At 44.9% G+C, this 24,323-nt stretch overlaps 1 protein-coding gene across 1 annotated transcript in view; it reads right to left on the bottom strand.

Moving 5' to 3' along the window:
• The window catches only part of GRIA1 (glutamate ionotropic receptor AMPA type subunit 1), a 348,095-nt gene that overhangs the window by 40,974 nt on the left and 282,798 nt on the right, over window positions 1-24,323 (bottom strand). Inside the window, exon 12 of the mRNA XM_052642627.1 lies at window positions 3,485-3,683. Within this exon, the coding sequence (XP_052498587.1) occupies window positions 3,485-3,683 (199 nt within the window). The remainder of the gene's footprint in view (window positions 1-3,484; window positions 3,684-24,323) is intronic.

Below are 24,323 nucleotides of genomic sequence, written 5' to 3'. Positions count from 1 at the left end.
ACTCCTCTAGGACACACAGTCCAGTCACTCACTGGATATCTAGGCTAGACTGTTAAGGATTGAGAGCCATGCACACTTGGGCACAGGTCTCAAGTTTGTGGGCACTGCCTGGGGATAGGGGACATCTTTCCTGCTGTGAGTCCTTCACAGAATTTAACCTTTCATCTAGCAGGCTCCTGGTCAGGGTCCATGATCCAGAATGACAAATCAGCATTGTCCTGTGTGATGTTATTCCCAAAAAGGGTCCCTTCATTGGCAGGTATTAAATAGATGTATGTTAGGGCTGCTGATGTCCGGCTTTTGAAAATGCTTTGTAAATGGACAAGTGTTAAACACATATGTTCATGTGTGTGTGAGTGTGTGTGTGAGTGTGTGCTTAGTTGTGTCAGACTCTCTGTGACCCCGTGGACTTTAGCCCATCAGGCTCCTCTGTCTGGGATTTCCCAGGCAAGAATATTGGAGTGGATTGCCCTTTCCTCCTCCAGGGCATCTTCCTGACCCAGGGGTTGAACCCATGTCTCTTGCATTGGTATGTGGATTCTTTACTGCTGAGCACCTGGAAAACCCTAAACACATAAAAGGGACTATATTTTAGGGGAGGGAGGTGGGAGGGGGGTTCATGTTTGGGAACACATGTAAGAATTAAAGATTTTAAAATTAAAAAAAAAAAATAAAAATAAAATAAAACTTTTTATTTTGTATTGGAGTATAGGCAGTTAAATTCTCCAAGCTATGCTTCAGCGATACGTGAACTGTGATCTTCCAGATGTTCAAGCTGGTTTTAGAAAAGGCAGAGGAACCAGAGATCAAATTGCCAACATCTGCTGGATCATGGAAAAAGGAAGAGAGTTCCAGAAAAACATCTATTTCTGCTTTATTGACTGTGCCAAAGCCTTTGACTATGTGATCACAATAAACTGTGGAAAATCCTGAAGGAGATGGGAATACCAGACCACTTGACCTGCCTCTTGAGAATCCTGTATGCAGGTCAGGAAGCAACAGTTAGAACTGGACATGGAACAACAGACTGTTTCCAAATAGGAAAAGGAGTAAGTACATCAAGGCTGTACATTGTCACCCTGCTTATTTAACTTATATGCAGAGTACATCATGAGAAATGCTGGGCTGGAGGAAGCCCAAGCTGGAATCAAGATTGCCGGCAGAAATATCAATAACCTCATATACGCAGATGATTCCACCCTTATGGCAGAAAGTGAAAAAGAACTAAAGAGCCTCTTGATGAAAGTGAAAGAGGAGAGTGAAAAAGTTGGCTTAAAGCTCAACATTCAGAAAATGAAGATCATGGCATCTGGTCCCATGACTTCATGGGAAATAGATGGGGAAGCAGTGGAAACAGTGTCAGACTTTATTTTGGGGGGCTCCAAAATCACTGCAGATGGTGATTGAGGGGCATGAAATTAAAAGATGCTTACTCCTTGGAAGGAAAGTTATGACCAACCTAGATAGCATATTGAAAAGCACAGACATTACTTTGTCAACAAAGGTCCATCTAGTCAAAGCTATGGTTTTTCCAGTGGTCATGTATGGATGTGAGAGTTGGACTGTAAAGAAAGCCAAGTGCCAAAGAATTGATGCTTTTCAACTGTGGTATTGGAGAAGACTCTTGAGAGTCCCTTGGACTCCGAGGAGATCCAACCAGTCCATCCTAAAGGAGATCTGTCCTGGGTATTCACTGAAAGGACTGATGTTGAAGCTCAACCTCCAATACTTTGGCCACCTGATGCGAAGAGCTGACTCATTTGAAAAGACCCTGATGCTGGGAAAGATTGAGGGCAGGAGGAGAAAGGGACGACAGAGGATGAAATGATTGGATGGCATCACTGATTCAATGGACATGAGTTTGGGTAAACTCCGGGAGTTGGTGATGGACAGGGAGGCCTGGTGTGCTGCGGTTCGTGGGGTCACAAAGAGTCGGACATGACTGAGCAACTGTACTGAACTGAACTGATAGGCAATTAACAATGATAGTTTCAGGTGCACATGAAAGGGACTCAGCCATACAAAGGGGATATATTTTTTAAAGACAGTTACTACTAGCGTCAGGCAACGTATCTAATCTAGTGATTGATATATAGATTACAGATTTCTTTATACAAGTAATATGTCATTATTCCTCACGCACAATATCAGGATTATTTTCTTGATATCAACAGGAGTTGGCAAAATACTGACATACATTTAGCTTGTTGTTTGAACCAGCTGATCTCTAAAGATATTTGGGCCCAGGAAAATTCTAGCTCTCAAGGAAAAATGAATGGAGATAGTTACTGGGAATGTTAGTGAAGCATTTGGTAGAGGGAGTTGTAAGATAGTCTTTAATCAAGTAAACTAGGTGATTTGTTTCATAAGTGGGCACCAGTGTGCACACTGGCCTGAGGGTGAAGAGCCCTGGGTTCCAGGCTTCTATCTACTGCTAACTTTCCCCATTTGTTCCATGAGGAGTTTAGGTATGGTCACCGTTCAGTTCCTTGCTAACTTGAAATATTTGACTCTTTACATGAAGATTCATCATTCAAGCAACACTGTCCTGGGGAGGGGGAAAAAGAAAGGAGAAAAGGGAGGGAGGATCTCAACTTAGGAAAAGAAATACCCCTGACCAACATGGGATCTGCAGTATATTCAATATTCTCTTATAGGAAACTGAGAAATAGATAAAATCAGCTGTGCCCAGATTTTCAGATCATCTTCCAGGCCCAGAACCAACAAAACACACAGCAGGGCAATTGCAAGATGCAATTTGACCTGACAGGATGGTCACAGCGGGGAGCGGGGCTGCAGACAGGCTGAGCTGCAGACTGCTCTGGGCAACAGTATGCGGAAAATTAATATGTCCCCTCCGCCTCACCCCAGTGCCCCTGGCACCAAGGCTGCACTCACAGTCTCTGGGTTTGAACTATCAGGAAAATCTCATCTTCAGGAACACGAAGACAGCGTGGCAGGGAGGATGGGAAAGCAGGCTTGGGGTGTTTGTTCTTGGATCTCTCTATCATCTGCAGCTCCCACGGCCCTTCACACATCTTAATTAACTGTCGATGGAGAACTGAGTGACTCTGGGTTGGGGCTGCCAAAGAGCTCTCGGCTGCCATGGGGACGACAAGCTAGATTTTTCAGAGATTAAAAAAAAACACAAAAAACTGTTCCTAATCAGTTACTAACAAGACTGAAGGTGCCGGTGAGAGCAGGAAGGGAATTGTATATCATACACTCTAAAGTCCTCAAAGCACTTGATACAGACTAGGGTATGTGAGGGGGTCTAATTCAGTGGAAGAGCTTTGAAGTGTCCATGAATATAGAAATGGAGGGTGTTTGGGGGATCTGTATAAAGCTGAGAAATGTGCTCAGAGTCCCTGGCGTACACTTACTTAAGCAGTTGCCTGTAATCTGGCGCTCTATGAGAGGGATATTTTAATAACGGTATTGGTTCCCTTCTGTGGAAGTGCCCCTGGACAAGGGATGTCCCTACCCTGAAGAACTCCTTTGTAGATCCCGCTTCCAGGGTCCCGTAAGCGATTTCCGTCTGCTTTGCTAGGTCCTCAGCACTCTCGATGGGAGACACCATCCTCTCCACCGTCAGGAAGGCGGCCAGGTTGGCTGTGTAGGAGGAGATGATGATCAAGGTGAAGAACCACCAGACGCCACCCACGATGCGGCCGGACAAGGACCTGCAGGCCAAAGGGAAGAGATGTCAGAAGCACAGATGTCAATTATAGAAGGCTGTGTGACAGGTGGCGCTGTAAAAAACCCACCTGCTAATGCAGGAGACATAAGAGACGTGGGTTTAATCCCTGGGTTGGGAACATCCCCTGGAGGAGGGCGTGGTAACCAACTCCATTATTCTTGCCTGGAGAATCCTTTGGACAGAGGAGCCTGGCGGGCTGCAGTCCACAGGGTTGCAACAAAGTCAGACATGACTGAAGTGACTTAGCACGCACACACGTGGGTGGGGCCGAGGGCTAGCCCCAGCTCATCAGCAGAGCTGTCAAGCCCTATTGCACCCTTCTCTTCTGTCAGCAGAGTGTGAGAATACAAATGTCAGAGCCTCCTGTGCATTTTCGTTCCTTATCGTGGATGAGGACTTGTGGGGTTGCCATTCAGGGGTGAGACAGCTCTGCAGGCACATCTTCACACTCACTGTCACACATGCACACACATTGAGACACATGCCAACAAAGAGATACGCCAACACTTGCCCATGAAATCACCAACACGTATAAACATCCTGTTATGTGCAGTTACATATACGCCAGAAGTATGAACATGCATACATGAATGCAGTACATTTACATGCATGGTGCACACATTTGATCATGTCCAGAGGTATTTTCAGACTGCCTTCTAGCCAATGCCCTTCTGGCTGGCAAAGGCCACCAAAATGATGGATTAGAAGAAAGGGAAGGGAGACCATTTTAGAAAGAAAAGACACCACCAGCATTCTGTCCAGCCACTTCGGGGAATGTCACTTGTTGAGTGCAGGCACAGTTCTCTTACTATGGTGAAAGAGAACTTGACTGAAGTAAAAGACAAAGGATAGTCTAATCTGGATCAAAGTGGCAAATATGACAATCATACATGAGAAATTCATCCTTGAGATTATTGTCCTATTCTCCTCTCTTATTCAGAGAAGGCAATGGCAACCCACTCCAGTACTCTTGCCTGGAAAATCCCATGGACAAAGGAGCCTGGTTGGGCTGCAGTCCACGGGGTTGCTGAGGGTTGGACACGGCTGAGCGACTTCACTTCACTTTTCAGTTTCATGCATTGGAGAAGGAAATGGCAACCCACTCCAGTGTTCTTGCCTGGAGAATCCCAGAGATGGGGGAACCTGGTGGGCTGCCATCTATGGGGTTGCACAGAGTCAGACACGACTGAAGTGACTTAATGCTAATGCTCCTCTCTTATTCCCAAAGCTGTGAAGAGAAACATGACCAGCCAAGAGTTCTACTGTGACTGTTTGGATTTAGTTAGGAGATTTCAAGTCCAGGGCTTCCCAAAGATATTACTAGTGATGTTGATGTTATATGGGCTGATTTTATGTGGTGGCCAGACGTGGCATCAAGTCAGACTCAATCAGATAGTGACAAAGTTATTCCATTACTCCTTCCATCCTGCTTAGTTTGTTAAGGAAGTGTCATCCCGAAGCCACTGTACCCTTAATCCCTTTATAACATGTACTCTGACAGCCTCAAGCTCAGGGGTGACAATGCTTAACTAGAACCTCATGCTTAACAACGAGAGTAATCACTAGTCCAAACCACCGAGTTTTACTGATAAAGAAACTCAGGAGTCCCAAGTCACACTGACCCAGGAGCAGCACCCAGGCCTGCTGGCTGGCTTGATTGTTGAGACCTTGTCAACCCTCTCTGTATTATTCCCATGTTCCTGTCTGCTCCACTTTGTTTTGGTTCCTGGGAGATTCCTTTTCACTCTAGGCAGGCAGTGTTCACCCCAAGAAAACCAACAAATACTTATTGCTTGTTCTATGGGTGGCACTGTCCTAGATGCTTCAGAGGAAGAGGGAAATAAAAGGAGACTTGTTCAAAGGAGTGAAAACATGAGAGTGCAACGAAGCCATGTCCTTTGAAGAACAGCTGCAGGAAGAGGGGTGGCTGTACAGGAAGAAGAGGCTTGGAGAGGTGTGTGCACTGAAGGACTGACATGAGGCTTGTGCCACATGACCTGATCCAGGCGCATTTGGTAGAAGTTACAGGAAACAGATGCTGTCTGAATAGGAGGAAGATGTTTCTGATGGCGAGTATAGTGCAATGGTGGCTATTCTGGGGGTGAGAGAGAGTTTCCCCATTTCTGAAGATGTTCAAGTGATAAATCATTTGTAGAGATGTACTTGCTGCCCACCCATGGTTCTCCAGGGTACTAAGTGCTAGGGACACAAAATAAACCAGATAGAGGAAGGGCCAAGCATCACATGGGAGCAGAGACCAACTGCTTCCTCTTACACACCTAGCTCTGAATTGTGTGATTTGAAATCATTAGGAGGTAGGCCAGGATGCATGGATTCTATTGGACAGTTAAGCAAGATGAGACACATAGAGGCAAATCATTTTCCTAATGCCTGAGGAGTCATACGCAGTTGTACTCCAGATCATACTAGTCTTCTGATGACTGGTCCAGTGTTCTGTTCGCTTTCTCTGCTGTGTGTTAAGTCGCTTCAGTTGCTTCAGTTGCATCAGACTCTTTGCAACCCCATGGACTGTAGCCTGCCAGGCTCCTCTGTCCATGGGTTTCTCCAGGCAAGAAACTGGAGTGGCTTGCCATGTTCTCCTCCAAGGGATCTTCTTGACCCAGGGATGGAACCTGCATCTCTTATGTCTCCTGCATTGGCAGGCGGATTCTTTACCACTAGCGCTGTTATAGGTGTGCAGGGTTGTGAGAAGATGCTTCTTTTCCAGTTCTGGATGATCACAAGGGCACTTAACTGGATTTCTTGTTTCCATTCAACTCCCCAGCCCCCATCTTCCCACTCCTCTGCCTAATCAGCTCTGCACAAGGCAGCCTGCATGATCTTTTGAAAAACATTGATTACATCCTGTTTCTTTGTTGCTTAAAACCCATCAAAGCTCTCTTCTTACACTTGGAATAAAATTCAACTCCTCAGTGGCCCTGTGTGGTCTGGCCCTTGGTTATCTCACCATTGCCGTTACAACATGGATTCTGTAACTCCAGTCACACGGAAATTTGTTTGATCCTTCATACTCAAAAGCCTCTCACCCTTAGTACATGCTGCTCTTTCCCATGATCAATGCATCAACCCTATTCATCCTTCAGACCTCAGCCTAGTCCTCACTCTTTCAGCATTCGAGCTTATGACTTTCAGATCCCCGCACAACTCACATCACAGTTGATGTCTGACATCTATTTGTGTGAGTGACTGTCAGTTGTACCCCATCGAGCACGTTCTCTGTGAGAGTAAAGGAACTTATAGCTCTTTTGTGCTGGGTGGAATCTCGAGCACCCAGTACACACTCAGCCTCAATAACAAGTGAATGGCACGGATGCCACCTCTTTTAGAACTGGATGGCTCCCTTCATGTTAGATTCTAGAGCTCAGGAATAACTTTCAGGGTCAGGATAATTCTAACCTGCTTATGTTTCACCATGTCTGGCCCCAAACTGTGTGTTCAGGATGGCCACGTTATGTGAACTGAGAGACCCAGCTAAGGTCTCCCCACATGGGGCTCATCTGGTGAAGCTCAAAGTCTTTCCAAGAAAGGTCCTGGTCTGTTCTTTCATGAATATTTATCAGCTGGGTGTTGAGAGAAGCATACCCTGTAGAGGATTCCCCACACCCCCCTACTTGATGAAGATAGCAAAGAAAATTTCTTCTGCTCCACAGCCAGGAGAGTAACTGTCATCATGAAATAGCTGAGGGGCTCTTCAAAATGAGACATGATTCCAGTGCTCTGTTTATATTCAGGCTATAATATGGAACCTGAGTATGAGTGAACCCCCTTTCAGCTCAGAGTTGGCATAGGCAAAGCTGAGCCTCCACATGAGAAGTCTGTATGTTCCCAGCTCCATCCCAGAGGCAGGGAGCTGGAGTAATTTAATATTAGAAGCTAGGGCTGGAGTAATTTAATATTAGAAGCTAGGGCTGGCAGTGAAGGCTTTGCTGCTTCACTGACCAGCCCGGTATCCTTGGCAAGCTGCCTACCTGGCTGGGCCTAAGTCTCCTTCCTGTTTAGTGGGTGAGACTAACCCCTATCTCGTGGTGGGAAACCAAAACTTTCAGAACTAGAAAGATTCTTAGTCCATTTTTTTTTTTCTTTAATGGATACAAGCTATTGCAATTCAAATGGTAGAGGGGAAAGTACTCTGAAAAGTGCTGTTGAAACAGAAGACATTATTTTGATGATGATCATGTTTCCCCCAGGGAGTCACAGGGCAAAGAACCACTTTTCTTAGTAGGGATGGAACAACTGTAATCTGAACCCCTTGAAGTTCTGCCCAATCACCTGAATTTTATTAGTCTTGTAACTTGGCATAGCTCTTCACCTGAATTTTATTAGTCTTACAATATGGCATAGCTCTTCGCCAAACTTCTAGGTAATCGAGGAAACACTATGTTCCCCCAGCACTGGCCACGATTTATGTGGCTTGTTGGACTTCTGTCTTACTTGAACTTGATTCATAGCTCTGTGAAGTAGACAGGGAGGAATGAATGCCCCCATCTGAGAGACCAAAGAACCACAGGTCAGGGACGTAAAGGGACTTGTCCAGGGTCACACAGTGAGGCAGAGCTGGGACTAGGACCCAGGACGTTGTATTTCCTGTCCACTCCAGCCACTGCAGAGTACTCCCTACTTTACCAAGTTCTGATCTGTCTGTAGAAGGACATGGACTTCCTCACCCACGATGACTCTATGATGCTGGATCATGGCCAACACTCACCTCTTTTTTTTTTTTTTTTTTACTTTGGGACTATTTTGATTGATTGAAGTATAGATGATTTACAACATTGTGTTAATTTCTGCTATACAACAAAGTGATTCAATTATGCCCCTATTCATCCCTTTTGTTTATCATAGGATACTGAATATAGTTCTCTATACTATTCAGTAGGACCTTGTTTATACATCCTATGTATAATAGTTTACATCTGCTAACCCTAATTTCCCACTCCATCCCTTCCCCATCCCCTTCCCTCCTGGCAGCCACATTCCTGTGCTCTATGTCCTTGAGTCTTTTTCTGTTTCATATAGATTCATTTGTGTCCAATTTTAGATACTACGTATAAGTGATATCATATGATGTTTATCTTCCTCTGCCTGGCTGACTTCACTCATTATGACAATCTCTAGGTCCATCCATGTTGCTGCAAATGGCATTATTTCATTCTTTTAATGGCCGAGTAGTATTCCATTGCATATGTGTACCATCTTCTTTGTCTTTATGGATAAAGAAGATGGACATCGAGGTTGTTTCCCTGTCTTGGCTGTTGTGAATGGTCCTGCTATGAGCATAGGGGTGCATGAATTTTTTGGATTAAATTTTTGTCTGGATATATGCTCAGGAATGTTCACCTCCTGTAATGTTCCCCAGAACCTTTGGAATCCACACAAAGCAGTTTGGCCACCATCCTCTCCACAGAATTAGAAATCTGTTTGCACTTTTTGTTGTTGTTTTTGTTGAATAACAAGTCACTACGAGTTTAGTAACTCACTGATGATCTCCTAGTTCTTTAGGTCAGAAGTCTGAGTGAGGGTGTCTAGACTCTACTCAGTGTCTCGTCCGGCTGAAATCAACATATTGGCTGAGGCTGTGGTTCTCATTTGGAGATTGGGGTCTTCTTTCATGCTTACTGGCTGTTTGCAGAATTCATCTCCTCGTGGTTGTGGGAATGAGGCCGTCATTTCCTTGCTGGCTATCCACCAGGAGCTGGTCTCAGCTCCTGGAAGCTGCCAGCATCCCTCATCATCTGCCCCCTCCACCTTCAAGCAAGTCAGAGTGTGGCAAATCCCTTAATTCTTCCAATTTTTCTGACTTCTAGCTCTGGAGAAAATGCTCTGCTTTTAAAGGGCTTATCAGATTGGGTGATGGCCATCTGGATAACCTTACAGTCAACTGGCTTGGGACTGTAATTACATTGGTCAAGTCTCTTCACAAGAGTACCTAGGTTTGGGTTTGGATCACCAAGAGATGGGAACTTTTTGAACTGCATGTATCATACTGATTATTCACTCATTTTACAAGCATTGCTTATACGATAGGTACTGTTGGGCACAGGGGCCGGGGGAGATAAGAGGGAATACACCACAGTCTCTTCCTTCCAGGAAGAAAATGAGATAGTGGTGGGCAAACATAGGCTTTGGGGTCAGATAACCTTGATTCTCTGTGGAGTGTTGTGTTTGGAGCACAGAGTCGGGAGCATAGCGATCACTCAGTAAAGCCATCATCACTGTGTTGTATGAATATCATAAATAGTAATTATAGCTTTATCTTGATCATGTGACAAGTAAGAAAGCAATACTAAGGGAACGCGGAAGCGCTTGCTAAGCAGAGGTTGGGAAAAGTTACCAGTGGAGGAGAATCTTGTCCTGGGTTTTGAAGTATGAGTTGGCGACTACCAAGGTGGGAGAAGGGAGGGGGCTAGAGATAAGAAGGAGCTGAGTGGGGTATCACCTTCTCTGTGAACTTCCCTGCCTTTGCCATCAGAGCACTGGGTAGCCCTTTCTGCATCTCTGTTATACCACGATCATTCTGCGCTTAAAATTCTAACCATGCTGGGGTAAGGATTTAAGATGTCACTATGATTATTTAAGATATTTACTCTTTAACATTGATGATGATGGGTTGAACTAAAACAGAGCCCATAGATAGTGGGAGAAGCAGGCTGACTGGAGAGGTGAAGATGTATAAGGATTTGATGATGCATAGGGGCAGAGGCAGTGAGAGAGAGAAATGCTCAATTGCCAGTCCTTGCCCATCAGGTAAATGCATTCTGACATGGCCTGGGGAGCCAGATGCTGCCCGCTAGATGCTGGTCTCCTCTGGAAAATGACATTTTTTTCCTTTGGTCAATGAGACACTAAGCATACCATTAAACACATAACTTGGTGCTAATGAAAGACAGTAAGGATCTGGCTAGACAATCTTTGGGTTCTGATAGTTAGCATTTCCTTCTTGGTCATGGATTTGGATTCACCGCAGGCCTTTAAATGTGTATTTCTAATCTCACAGCTTGGATTTGTCTTTCTAGATGAGGTAGTGGGCAATTTTTTTTTTTTCTATAAAAGGCCAGGTAGTAAATATTTCAGGCTTTGAAGGCCTTATAGTCTCTGCTGTACTCCTCATCCGTGCTGATGTAGTGTGAAAACAGCCACAGAAAATGTGCACACATGTGCACATGGCTGGATTCCGTTACAACTTGCATCACAAAAACAGCGGGCTGGATGTAGCCTGTGGCCTGTAGTTCAGTGACTTCTGCCCTCAGTCTTACTCTGAATCGCAGAGATCTTTGATTGACATGAATACACTATTTTGACATTTTTTTAAATCATCTATCCAGTTATTAGACTTCCCAGGTGGCTCACTGGTAAAGAATTTGCCTGCCACACGAGAGGCTTAGGTTTCGATCCCTGGGTCTGAAGTTCCCCTGGAGTAGGAAATGGCAACCTCCTGGCAGGCGCCGGAGCCTGGCAGGCTACAGTCCATGGAGTCACAAAGTGTTGAACCTGACTGAGTGACTGAGCATGCATGCAGTTATTAGTTCCACTCACAAACACCTAGATAAAGTATTATAGTGATCCATTTGCCAGTTACTTTCGTGCTATCCTCACAGAGAAAGGTGAAGGCGTTGTTTAAGAGAATAGGCTCAGGGGCCAGACAAGACAGGATGGTCCTGCCTTGTTAACTTAATGGTTGTGTAATATTGGGCAAGTCATTAGATCTCTTTGTGCTTGTTTCTTCATAAAATGGAGTGCTAGTACTCATCTTAAAGGTTTTCTTAGTAATGAGAAAGAAAAAGGTACCAGTGAAGCCTGGAGCTCAGGGCCTGGAATGGAGAGAGTGTTTCAGGATGGAGGTGTGCAGATGGTGTTTGGAGCAATGTCCTGGTTCCAGATGGGGCAGCAGGTGCTGTGGCCAGGGGCCTTTAGGAAAGCAGATATATGGGGCCAGTGTAGGGAGTGGAATGGCGTTAAACAGGAATCAGCTTCTGATCTCATCAATCTCTCCCCTGCCCAGGACATCTGTCACAAGGAGTTAGATATGGACATTCTTCTTTATTTCAAAAGCTTTGTCTAAGAGGAAGGAGACAGAAGGGACACCTCCTGTGTGCCTTCATTCAGCTGAGCTCAAGAGGTCACTGAACTCAAGCTCTTTCCCTTGGTCATCTGCTTCAAATGGCTATTTTTAGAAAGTAATGGAAACAGGAACATGAAGGCAAGGACTTGGATGGCCCTCCTCTAAATTACTGACAAATAAAGGTCCATGTTGACTAATTATTCAGCTGAGCTATGTTCAGAGAGAGGCTCACTTGGTATCGGGCCTTGAGGTTCCCAGACTGGGGTAAATAACTGGCCAACTACAACAATTCCACTGAGTCCCCTTCATCCAAGATGCTATGCCTGAGTGGCAAAGCATCCCATTTTCACCAGCTGCAAATCACTCAGCACTTCCCTGGTAGAGTGGAAGTGAGTCATGTTAATTGCCCAGCTGCTGGTCACTGTGTTCCAGCCCCGGAGGAGGGGGCAGGTCGGGGCTCGTGTGCCGAGTCCCAGGGTGGGAAACGGGGGGTTGGACAACAAGCTCCAAGAGCCTGGTGCTCTTCCAGTAGAATTTGCTGATCTGTGTTTCGAAGAGGGACGGTCTTATGTTCCTATTATTTTCTATTGAGATAAGCTTCAGGAGTGCAGTGTGGCCATAGTTCACAAAAGAAAGCATGTAGATCAATTTGTTCATTTTTAAATATTTACTGATTGTTTGGTTCACTCTCTAAGTTTCAGTCTCTATAACTGAAAATGGAGATCCTGAATTTCATCTCATGAATTGTGAGAATTTGATGAGCAAGTCAAGTTTTGCATCCAGCACAGATTCAGCAGGACTCAAGATGTTCACTTGATGCGTTGATGATGACGACATGGTGATGGAGGTGGTGATGGTGATGATACGATGGTGATGGAGGTGGTGGTGGTGATGATACGATGGTGATGGAGGTGGTGGTGGTGATGATACGATGGTGATGGAGGTGGTGGTGGTGATGATGCGATGGTGATGGAGGTGGTGGTGGTGATGATGACGACATGGTGATGGAGGTGGTGGTGGTGATGATGACGACATGGTGATGGAGGTGGTGGTGGTGATGATATGATGGTGATGGAGGTGGTGGTGGTGGTGATGATGACATGGTGATGGAGGTGGTGGTGGTGATGACGACATGGTGATAGAGGTGGTGGTGGTGATGATGTGATGGTGATGGAGGTGGTGGTGGTGATGATGACGACATGGTGATGAGGTGGTGGTGGTGATGATGACGACATGGTGATGGAGGTGGTGGTGGTGATGATATGATGGTGGTGGAGGTGGTGGTGGTGATGACACGATGGTGATGGAGGTGGTGGTGGTGGTGGTGGTGGTGGTGATTTCTTCTGAAAACATTCTGTTTGGCTTCTAGGCCCCATGCTCTCCTTAGTCTCCGTGTACTTTGCAGGTTGGTCCTGCTTAGTCCCTTTGCTGGCTCTTCCTTTCTTGCTTAATCTTAAATTCCTGTTGTGTCCAGAGCTCAGGCTTCAGCCCTCTTCCCATCCCTGTCTACCATCTTACCACAGATGATCTCCTCCAAGCCCATAACTTTCATATGTGGATGCTAACAGCTCCTAAGTATCAATCTCCTGTCCTTCTGAACGTGAAGTACTTATTCTTCTCCGTCTTCCTAATCTCAGGAAATGACACCATTGTGCCCCCTGCTATTTAAACCGAACACCTGGTGGACAGTTCTGACTTGTCTCTTTCCCTCACCTCCAGTCCATCAAATCCAGTCACCCTCCACAGTCCCTGGTAACATTCAAGATACTATTGAATATATACTAGCACCACATTTCCTTGCTTCTTCTCTTGTTCTTGAACAACCTACATCCACACAATAGCCAGAAGGACCTTTTAAAGCTGTGAATAGGATCATGTTGTTCCCCACCCCACTTAAAATCTGTCACACTTAGAAAATAAAATCCAAATGCCTTGATCAGGTCAACTTCATCTGGCCCTCCTCTAGTCTCATCTGGTGCCATCTTTCCTGCCATGGCTCTGCCCCAGCCTCATTGGCTTTGTTCTAGTTCCTAGAACACACCAAAGTCTTTCCCACATTACGACATATGCTGTTGTTCCCCCACCTGGAACTTACTTCCCTGAAATTGTCCCAGTGCCCGGGTTTCTGCTCAGACAACAGCTCCTCACATACGCCCCTCCAAGTACTCTCTCTGCCATCCAGCTCTCTCATCTTACTTTGTTTTCTTTTCTTTATAGCATTTATTAAAGTCTAATGTGTTCTTTAAATAACCATGTATTTATTGATTTGTTTATTCATTATTATCTGTCTTCTGCCACTAAAATGGAAGTTCAGTGAGAGCAGGGGGCTTTGTCATTCACTGCTGTATCCCTGGAACCCTGCAGGGTGCCTAGCACATAGGTGCTCATTGAACACATGCTGAATAAATGAAGGATGGCACAATGTTTACTGAGCACTGACTACATACCAAGCCTGATGAGGAATACTTCAGAAGTTTCTTCTTAAGAAAATCAATTTAATGGAATGAATGACACACACGAAGCAGTTGTGATACCTGGCCTGGGGAGAACAGCATGGGGTGGGGAACAACATGATCCTATTTTCACTGATTAAGTGCTGTGAAAGTACAGAGGTGCGGAGAGCCATGCCCAGCTGGGAAAATCTGAAGAGGTGGCCTGAAAGAGGAGCCGTTTACTGGGGATACACAGGGCAGGCAGGCTTTGGGTGTTCTGAAACAGAAAGAAAGGTATTTTCTGGAGCAGGAACAGCTTGCACCATGGCGGGGACATGGGACAAGAACATGCCCAAAGCATGTTAATCGCCCAGCAGCAGCAGCCACTGCTCTGAGCACCTACTGTGAGCTGGTTAGTGTATAGAATACTTGACATTCATTCTTCTAATGCCCATCACTCTCTTCAGGCCGCACAAGCATATCCCACCCCCTTTTTGATAAATGAGGAAACTGAGGGTCAGAGAGATGAAATTATTAAGCCCACAAAGCAAGTGATGGAGCTTATGTGTGAACCTGGGTCCACTGAATTCCAATGGTATGAGCTCACTGTGCTGAAAGTGGGTCCAGCTTGAACCAGGGCTGCCACCTCTCTCAAGGTTGCCCTTCTCAGGTCCCCAGTACCCCTTATCCATAGTTCCTAGACACAAAGGAATGGGGGCATCACACTTGTGTTAGAAATGGAACTTCCTCCAACATACACTTTGTGAGGTAAGTTCTTAGAAAAAACCGCTCTCTGTTTATAGCTGGCTGCCTTCTGGACAGCCCATAATACTCAAACATGTTTTTCCTGTACCCTCCTGAGAGCCCCTACCCTTTGCTGATCCACCAGCTGATTTTACAAGTGAATGGGTGCAGGGAGACTGGGTCTCTGCTTTGGTGGGTCAGGTGAGGGTCTGAATTGTCATCTGTGGCCCAGCATATCTGTCATTCACAGTCCTTAGAGTGGGCAGCAGATTTAAATGTGGGATGTTGTGGGGCTTTTTAAAAATAGACCCCAACCCATTAGCAAATGGGAGAGAAAATAACAGTGCGAGTGTCTCTTTTAATTAGTGTTTGTTTTGCTCCCGCACAAGGCATGTATTATAAGAAGCTGCTTTACTTAAAATAACCAATTGAAAATCCTCCATTTGTCAGGCATTTTTTCACCCTACCCAGTTCCTGCAGACTCAGACCTTCTCGCCCACATATCCCCAACCAAGCTGGCAGGGCAGCCCTGGAGGCTGGGAACAGCCTTCTTTCCTCACCCACAACTCTCCCCATCATTTCATCAAGGGAACACTCGGTTCTTAGACATTCCAGACAGTTACACCGTAGGAATTCAGAAGCTGTACAGACCTTCTATTCCATCCCTGCCATTTATTAATGGTGTTTTAAGGCAAGTTATTGCATATTCCTGAGCCTCAGTTTCATCTATCTGTGAAATGGGGATAATAACTGAACCAACCTAAAAGCGTTGTTGTGAGGATGAGCTGTAATGTGCTTCACTGGCCACCTGGACCTGGGGAGGTACCTAGTTCAAACAAATACTACTGTTCTTAAATGAAAGATGCCCTGGCAGGAGATTTTCGGTTGCTGTTAAGTGAAAAAAAGCAGATTATAAAACACTCTGCTGTATGGCCAATTGGAAAGTCAACTTTGGCAGATAAGTGGTGAGGAGTATGTAATCTAAGAAATTACTGAGTCAGCTGGGAGGCTAGATTATGGGCCCTTTTTTTCCCCTTACCTTCTTTCTTCTATTTTTTTGACTTTCTAAATGAATACCTATTCAGTTCAGTCGCTCAGTCGTGTCCGACTCTTTGCGACCCCATGAATCGCAGCACGCCAGGCCTCTCTGTCCATCACCATCTCCCGGAGTTCACTCAGACTCACGTCCATCAGATCAGTGATGCCATCCAGGCATCTCATCCTCGGTCGTCCCCTTCTCCTCCTGCCCCCAATCCCTCCCAGCATCAGAGTCTTTTCCAATGAGTCAACTCTTTGCATGAGGTGGCCAAAGTACTGGAGCTTCAGCTTTAGCATCATTCCTTCCAAAGAACTCCCAGGGTTGATCTCCTTCAGAATGGACTGGTTGGATCTCCTTGCAGTCCAAGGGACTCTCAAGAGTCTTCTCCAACACCACAGTTCAAAAGCATCAATTCTTCGGCGCTCAGCCTTCTTCACAGTCCAACTCTCACATCCATACGTGACCACTGGAAAAACCATAGCCTTGACTAGACGGACCTTAGTCGGCAAAGTAATGTCTCTGCTTTAGAATATGCTATCTAGGTTAGTCATAACTTTTCTTCCAAGGAGTAAGCATCTTTTAACTTCATGGCTGCAGTCACCATCTGCAGTGATTTTGGAGCCCCAAAATATAAAGTCTGACACTGTTTCCACTGTTTCCCCATCTATTTCCCATGAAGTGATGGGACCAGATGCCATGATCTTCATTTTCTGAATGTTGAGCTTTAAGCCAACTTTTTCACTCTCCACTTTCACTTTCATCAAGAGGCTTTTTAGTTGCTCTTCACTTTCTGCCATAAGGGTGGTGTCATCTGCATATCTGAGGTTATTGATATTTCTCCCGGCAATTTTGATTCCAGCTTGTGTTTCTTCCAGCCCAGCGTTTCTCATGATGTACTCTGCATAGAAGTTAAATAAGCAGGGTGACAATATACAGCCTTGATATACTCCTTTTCCTATTTGGAACCAGTCTGTTGTTCCATGTCCAGTTCTAACTGTTGCTTCCTGACCTGCATATAGGTTTCTCAAGAGGCAGGTCAGGTGGTCTGGTATTCCCATCTCTTTCAGAATTTTCCACAGTTTATTGTGATCCACACAGTCAAAGGCTTTGGCATAATCAATAAAGCAGAAATAGATGTTTTTCTGGAACTCTCTTGCTTTTTCCATGATCCAGCGGATGTTGGCAATTTGATCTCTGGTTCCTCTGCCTTTTCTAAAACCAGCTTGAACATCAGGAAATTCACGGTTCATATATTGCTGAGGCCTGGCTTGGAGAATTTTGAGCATTACTTTACTAGCGTGTGAGATGAGTGCAATTGTGCGGTAGTTTGAGCATTCTTTTGCATTGCCTTTCTTTGGAATTGGATACCTATAGGATTTATAATATGCAGAAAAACCTAGAATGTAACAATTGAATTAAGGACTGTGGCATCATTCAACCTGGACTCAAATCCCAGCTTCCTCTCTCACTGTGTGACCTTGGGACAGTGACTTAGTTGCAGCTCACTCATCTGTAAAATGGAGATAATAGCAATACCCCCTCATGTCAGCACTGAATACTGTTGTTATTCTTTCCAGTAATTTGGTGGGTGGCGGGGGGTCACAAAGAGGGACAGAAGGGACTGATGTAGTAGGGAGCTGAGGGATAGTCTCTCTGGGCAGGTGACATTTAAGTTGAGAGCTGAGGATTGGGAATGATCCAGTTGGGCTAAGAATCTGAAGGAACAGCTTTCTAGACAGAGGAGATGGGAAGAGCAAAGGTTCAGAGACAGGAAAGGGCTTCATGTGTTCAAGGTAACTGGCAGCAGAGGATGAGTGTGGAGAGTAAGGAAAGGACTAGATCGAACAGAGCATCTGAAGCCAGGACATGGACTCTGTGTGTGATGATTAACAGTCCAGCTATTATTGTCACCTCCTCCAAGAAGTCTGCCTGGTGGCTGCTTTCTCTCCTTACTTCTCATTTCTTTGAACTGTTAGATTTTTCTTGCCAGTACCATTCTTCATTCTGCTCTTTTGCACTGTTAGCACCATGCTAAATTATTAAATAATTTAAGGGCTTTTACTTCTTCATAATTATCTAGAACTCAGAACAGCCTCAATATTTGTTAGTGAATTTGCATGGGGAATTCTATGAGGTCATAAACTGATTTCAAAAATCTTAGGAGCACTCATTTTTGAGAAACATGCATCTCAGATATCCATAATTCTTACATAGTCATAAAATCATGTTTCCTCAGACCTGTGCTCTGCAAAGTGGTTTTCATAGAGCAAATTATTGCCTAAAGTTAAAATAATAAAACTGTGTTTCTTTAAAAATATTACAAAAGACTGATCACAAATTTATACTGAACTGTATGGTAATATATGGATATTATATTAAACTACTAGTGAAAGTGAAGTCGCTCAGTCGTGTCCGACTCTTTGCGACCCCATGGACTGTAGCCTACCAAGTTCCTCTGTCCGTGGAATTTTCCATGCAATAGTACTGGAGTGGATTGCCATTTCCTTCTCCAGCGGATCTGCCCAACCCAGGGATTGAACCCAGGTCTCCTGCATGGTAGACTGACGCTTTACCATCTGAGCCACCAGGGACTACTAAGTTGGTGGTAATTTGTTACCCAGCAAGAGAAAATTGAAGTGACTAGAAATCGCCGTGCAGTGTTCCTTTAAGCCAGCCACCTCTTGTGTCTGCCTTTTGAGGGTGGCTACAGTAAGTCCCCACCCCAGTATCCTATTCTCGCTGGGTCCTCTACTTCCCCTTTATGTTCTCCGATGGAAGTTAAGAGGAAAGGCTTAACTCTGCAGTTCAGAGGAAAGGCTTCAGTGTCAGCCTGCTTGGGATCAAAAGCCATTCTGTCAAGAACTAAGTGATGACCTTGGGCAAGTTACCTAACCACACGGAGCCTCAGTTCCTCACCTACCAGGTGGGATGCAGTAAGCAGAAAATCAGCTGCCCAACACTCTGTATCCCAGTCCCTAGGTCCTGTGAATGCATTGAATTAGATGGCAAAATAGACTTCCAATAGAGTTAAGGTTGGAGGTGGAGGTGAAGGTTTAGTTGCTAAGTCATGTCCGACTCTTGCGACCCCATGGACTGTAGCCTGCCAGTCTCCTCTGTCTATGGGATTCTCTAGGCAAGATCACTGGAGTGGGTCACCATTTCCTTCTCCAGGGGATCTTTCTGACCTAGGAACTGAACCTAGGTCTCCTGCATTGCAGGCAGATTTTTTACCAACTGAGCTACAAGGGAAGCCCCAGAGTTAGGTAAGGAACCTTAAAGCAGGCTGATCATCCAGGTGGACTCAGTGTAATCACATTGGTCCTTCAAAGAGGAAGACAAGTGATCAAATAGATGAGACAGAAGAATAGCTAGGAGAGTTTTTAAGAGTATAAGGTGTCCAACTCTTTGCGACCCCGTGGACTGTAGCTCATCAGGCTCTTTTGTCCATGGGATTTTCCAGGCAAGAATACTGGAGTGGGTAGCCATTCCCTCCTCCAGGAGATCTTCCCCACCCAGGAATCAACCCTGGGCCTCCTGCATTGCAGGCAGATTCTTTACCGTCTGACACACCAGGGAAGCCCTAACAAACACAAGAAAGTTCTCTGGCTTTGAAGATAGGGAAAGAGGGCCATAAGCCAAGGAATGAGGAAGCTGGGAAGAGCCCTTAGCTGAAAGTCAGCAAGGAAAGAAGGACCTGAGTCCTACAACCATAGAAATTAAAAATTTTCAACAGCCTCAATGAGTGAGGAAATGGATTTTACCTTAGAGCCCTCTGAAAGGAACAGAGGCCAGCTGCCACCCTTATTTTAGCTCAGTGACACTTGTACTGGACTTTTGACCTACGTAACTGTAAGATGACAAATGTGTGTTATTTTAAGCTGCTAAGTTTGGTTATGGCAGCAATAGAAAACAAATGCAGGAATGTTGTGAACAATGAATACATGTACATCATGCAGGATGGAGACAGGCTCATAGGAAGTGCCTAATCTGTGCTGTTTCTCACTATTATTTTTATTAGTCATTCATTGCTTGGCCACACTCATCTTCCCCATCTATTCTGAGCACTCTCATTTGTGCCTACCTCTTATCTTCTTCTTACTTCTCTCTGCATGTCCCTAGATACCCTTTCCAACTTCAAAATCCATCTCAGATGACATTCTCCAGGAGATTTTCTCAACCCCATTTAGTCGGGTGCAGTAGCTTCCAATGCAGCACATTTTTTTGGCCACTTTGCTAGCTATTATATTTATTTAAGCCCTAGGTTAGATGAAGGATTTTCTCTCATTACTAAATTCTGTATGCTATGATATGTTTCACTGTGATCACAAAACGATTCCCCAAATCTTTTTAAAACAACCAAATAGATTTCTTTTTTTTTTTTTTTTAAATTTCTTTTGTCATGGCAAGAATACTCAGTATGAGATTTATCTTCCTAACACATTTGCTAATGTACAGTACAGTAAACTATAGGCACACTGTTCTATAGCTGATCTCTAGAACTGACTAGTCTTGCTTATCTGAAACCGTGCCTGTTGATTAGCAAGTTCCCCTCTTCCCCTCCTCTACAGTTTCTGGCAGCTACTACTGCACTGTTTGATTCTATGTACTGAGTTATTTTAGACTCCTCATATAATTGGAGTTATGCAACATTTACCCTTACGTGACTAGCTTATTTCACTTAGCCCAATATCTTCAAGTGAAAGTGAAGTTGCTCAGGCATGTCTGACTCTTTGCAACCCCATGGACTGTAGCCTACCACACTCCTCTGTCCATGGGATTTTCCAGGCAAGAGTACTGGAGTGGGTTGCTGTTTCCTTCTCCAGAGGATCTTCCCAACCCAGGGATCGAACCCAGGTATCCCACATTGTAGGCAGATGCTTTACCATCTGAGCCACCAGGGAATATCTTCAAGGTTTATCTCTATTGTCCCAGATGGCCAAATTTCCTTTTTAGGCTGAATAATATTCCAGTATGTGTATATAATGCATTTTCTATATTCATTCATCCATTTATAGAAATTTAGATGGTTCTGTATCTTGACTTGGTGATTGCTCCCATATTTTCTAGTCAACAGGGTTGGAACTAGGACCCGACTGCCCTTCCATCCTTCTTTCATCCCTGCTGCAGTTCTAGTGAATGCTGTGATGTGCCCAGCTCTGTGCTGGGGATGCGCCAGAGAACAAGCCCTCCTTCCTCCCTGCGCTCGTGTTTGTCCAGGCTCCATGCCTGCCTCTCTGCACTCCTTCTGCCTCATGTGCAACCTGTTTCTAGAGTGATCTTCCTCCACTCCTGCACAACTAGATCACAAGCAACTGAAAGGCAGGGGTGGGATCTTAAACTTTGATTCCTTAGCAATCTCTAATGTATTAGGCACCCAACAAATGTTCCTTGGATTAAATACAAAGTTGAAAACAAAATTCACTTTAGATGCCAAACATTTGTTCTCTGCTTATATCCCCTGACATGTGTTCCCCAAACTGGTGTATTAATAGGGATTTGCATGTGCTTTTCTAGTTTATTATACAGAATGTTAGCTGTCTATCTGCATGTATTTGAAAAAGAGATTAACAGGATCATCAACAATATATTTCATAAAACTCTTAAAACTGCCGAAGTAGTTTCTTAGTCTCTCTTTTCTTCTAAGAGACTCCACTTCCTCCAGTGATTTATACTAAATTGACAGTTCTAATTAGCAATCATGAAAATGTAAGTTTTTAAAGCTATCACTGATAATAGCTTTATCAGCTATTAAAATTCTTTTCCAGGGATGTGATAGAACTTCTTCCCATAAGGGATGTCTTGTGTCTCACTGGCTGAATTTAGGTGAGAAAGGGAAGCCTGTGGGAAGGAAGAAGAAGTTGGGAAAAGATTAACAGGAGAATGTGTGTCTTAGGTATTAATACCTGCCGGGCCTCTGGGGCTGATCACTTGCTGTTGACTGCATATGTGCTCTTGACCCAATGGGAATTTCCGGGAAGAACCTGTATTATTTTATAGCTCACCATTCTAGGTCCTGACATAACCCAGAAGCTGAGTCCTGGCCCAGACTGGGAGCCCGTTTGTGTTCAGTCCATCGGGATTTAAGGAGTCAATGTTGAATCAGATCTGATGCTGTCACTCTGGCCATTTATTCAACAGATACTTATCAGGCCCCTTATCAGGCCAGGCCCTGTGCTGACAATACTTCCTTCCCAGGCTTACCAGGGGGAGGACCTGAAGCTGAAACCTAAAGAATTGGTTCCCTAGGGAAAGCCATGTTGCAGGGAAGGTTGTTAAGGGCACAGACGATCACAAGCATCAAAGGTGTGGGAGTAATAATGGCTCATCTCCGCACCACTGCCCACCCCACTCCTCCGCCAGTGGAGGAATGTCAGAGGGCTGCAATAGGGGTTGCGGTGGGGAAGGGGCAGAGCAACGGGGCAATGAGACTGAGGAGGAGGCTGTGCCAGGTCCCGGGGGACTGCAGAAGGTCTCTGGCAGAAAGGCAGTGAGGATGGAAGGCAGGTGGCCACGTTAGTCAGTTCACATAATTTGGCAAAATCACTCTGCCATGTAGAGTGAAGAATGGATTGGGATCATGTGGCAACAAGAATGGAGGCATGGGGATGAGAAAGTAATATTCCAGGAGCCCAGATCAGAGGAGGTGAACACCTGGACTAAGTAATAGCAGCCAGGGTGGAGAGAAAGTGAACAGACTTCAGTGGATTGAGAAGGTCGAATTTCTGTGTGAAGATTGATTGGGTATAGAGGGTGAAGAAAGGAGCTCACTCATTTTTGAGGGCTCCATTTTTTGAGCACTTATTTAGTGCCAGACACTCTATAAGATGTATGTATTTGTTTTTCATCACATGTTGTGAAGGAAGATTTAGCTCCATTATGGACACGGTAAACTGAAACTTGGCAAGGTTAGGGGTCCTCCCATCAGCACACAGAGTGTCTGAGTCCAGAGTTTACCCTTAAGCCCTACGCGATCCTGTCTCCCTACTCTTCCTTCCTAGGATTCCGGTTGGAGCATCTCAGAGGAGGATGGAGACAGTTTCTCAGAAAGGGTGGGCTGCTTCCTGCACTTGCTGCTGTAGATGCAGCTACTACGCCACCCTGGACAATGACATCTATGTCCTTGCGTTTCCCTCCCTATAGAAATGTCCACTGTTTCCTCTTCCTCATCCTGGCTGGATGGGTGTCAGCATGAGTCCTGGTTAATGGTAGTCACTTCAGTCGTGTCCAACTATTTGTGACCCCACGGGGTGTAGCCCACCAGGTTCCTCTGTCCATGGGATTCTTCAGCTAAGAATACTGGACTGGTTTGCCATTCCCTTCTTCAGGGAATCTTCCCGACACAAGGATTGAACCCAGGTTTCCTGCACTGCAGGTGGATTCTTCACTGTCTGAGACACCAGGGAAGCCTGAGGCACTATCCCTGGGAGTTTGGAACTGGCCCTAAGCTACTATTCCTGCCTCTCAGCCCCTGTACCCTGGTGGAGATGGGGACCTCTGTACTTTCCTTTAAGCTTCTTAACAGTTAACATTGAAATTAGTATTGAAAATCTTCCTGGGAGAAAGAAATGGGGTAAGACCCAGGGGAGAGAAAAAATGCCTGAGCTAAAGAAGTGGGGAGAAATACTTAATATATTAGAACTGTCGACTGGGGAGCAGCCGTGTGAACAATGGATGAGGTCCCAACGCGTTTCCAGCCTGTTTCCTCATCTGTACACAAAACACAAGAGAGAGGACAATGCTTGCCCACCTCGTGGTTGTTGTACAGATCAAATACAATAGCAGATGATAGTACTTTGAAAATCAAAACACTCCTTACAAATGAGAGGACAGGAAGTTTTGATACTGCAAGTTAGAATCAGAGACACAAATGCTGGTAGGTACCTTGGGGATCATCAAGGTCATCCTGATTATTTTACAGGTGAGGAAAATCAGGCCGAAGCTCAGAGAGATTAAATGACTTTTCCCAATGTCACCCTCAAAATTAATGTTGAAACTTGGTTTAGAAGGCAAATCCCCTACCTCAGGCTGAGAGTTCTTTCTACTGTATTGCTTTGGAAGGATAACACAGTAACTAACCCAGTGGGCTTTGCAGTCAGACTGAGTTTAATCTCCAGCTTTGCCACTTATTAATTGTGAGATCTTGGCCAATTCTCACTTTTTTAATCTATTAAATTGGAATAGTTATAATTGCTAACTTGCAGCGTTATTATAAAGATTAAGTGGCATAATGCTTGCAGAGACTGGTTAAAAGTAGTAGTGATTATTATTATAATTAAATTCATGTTTTGTATATTTGCCATATGTCATACCCCCCAATTGAAGACTGAC

Source organism: Budorcas taxicolor, chromosome 7, assembly GCF_023091745.1.
Source record: "Budorcas taxicolor isolate Tak-1 chromosome 7, Takin1.1, whole genome shotgun sequence".
Lineage (NCBI taxonomy): Eukaryota > Metazoa > Chordata > Mammalia > Artiodactyla > Bovidae > Budorcas > Budorcas taxicolor.
This window is presented reverse-complemented; position numbering and strand designations above follow the sequence as displayed.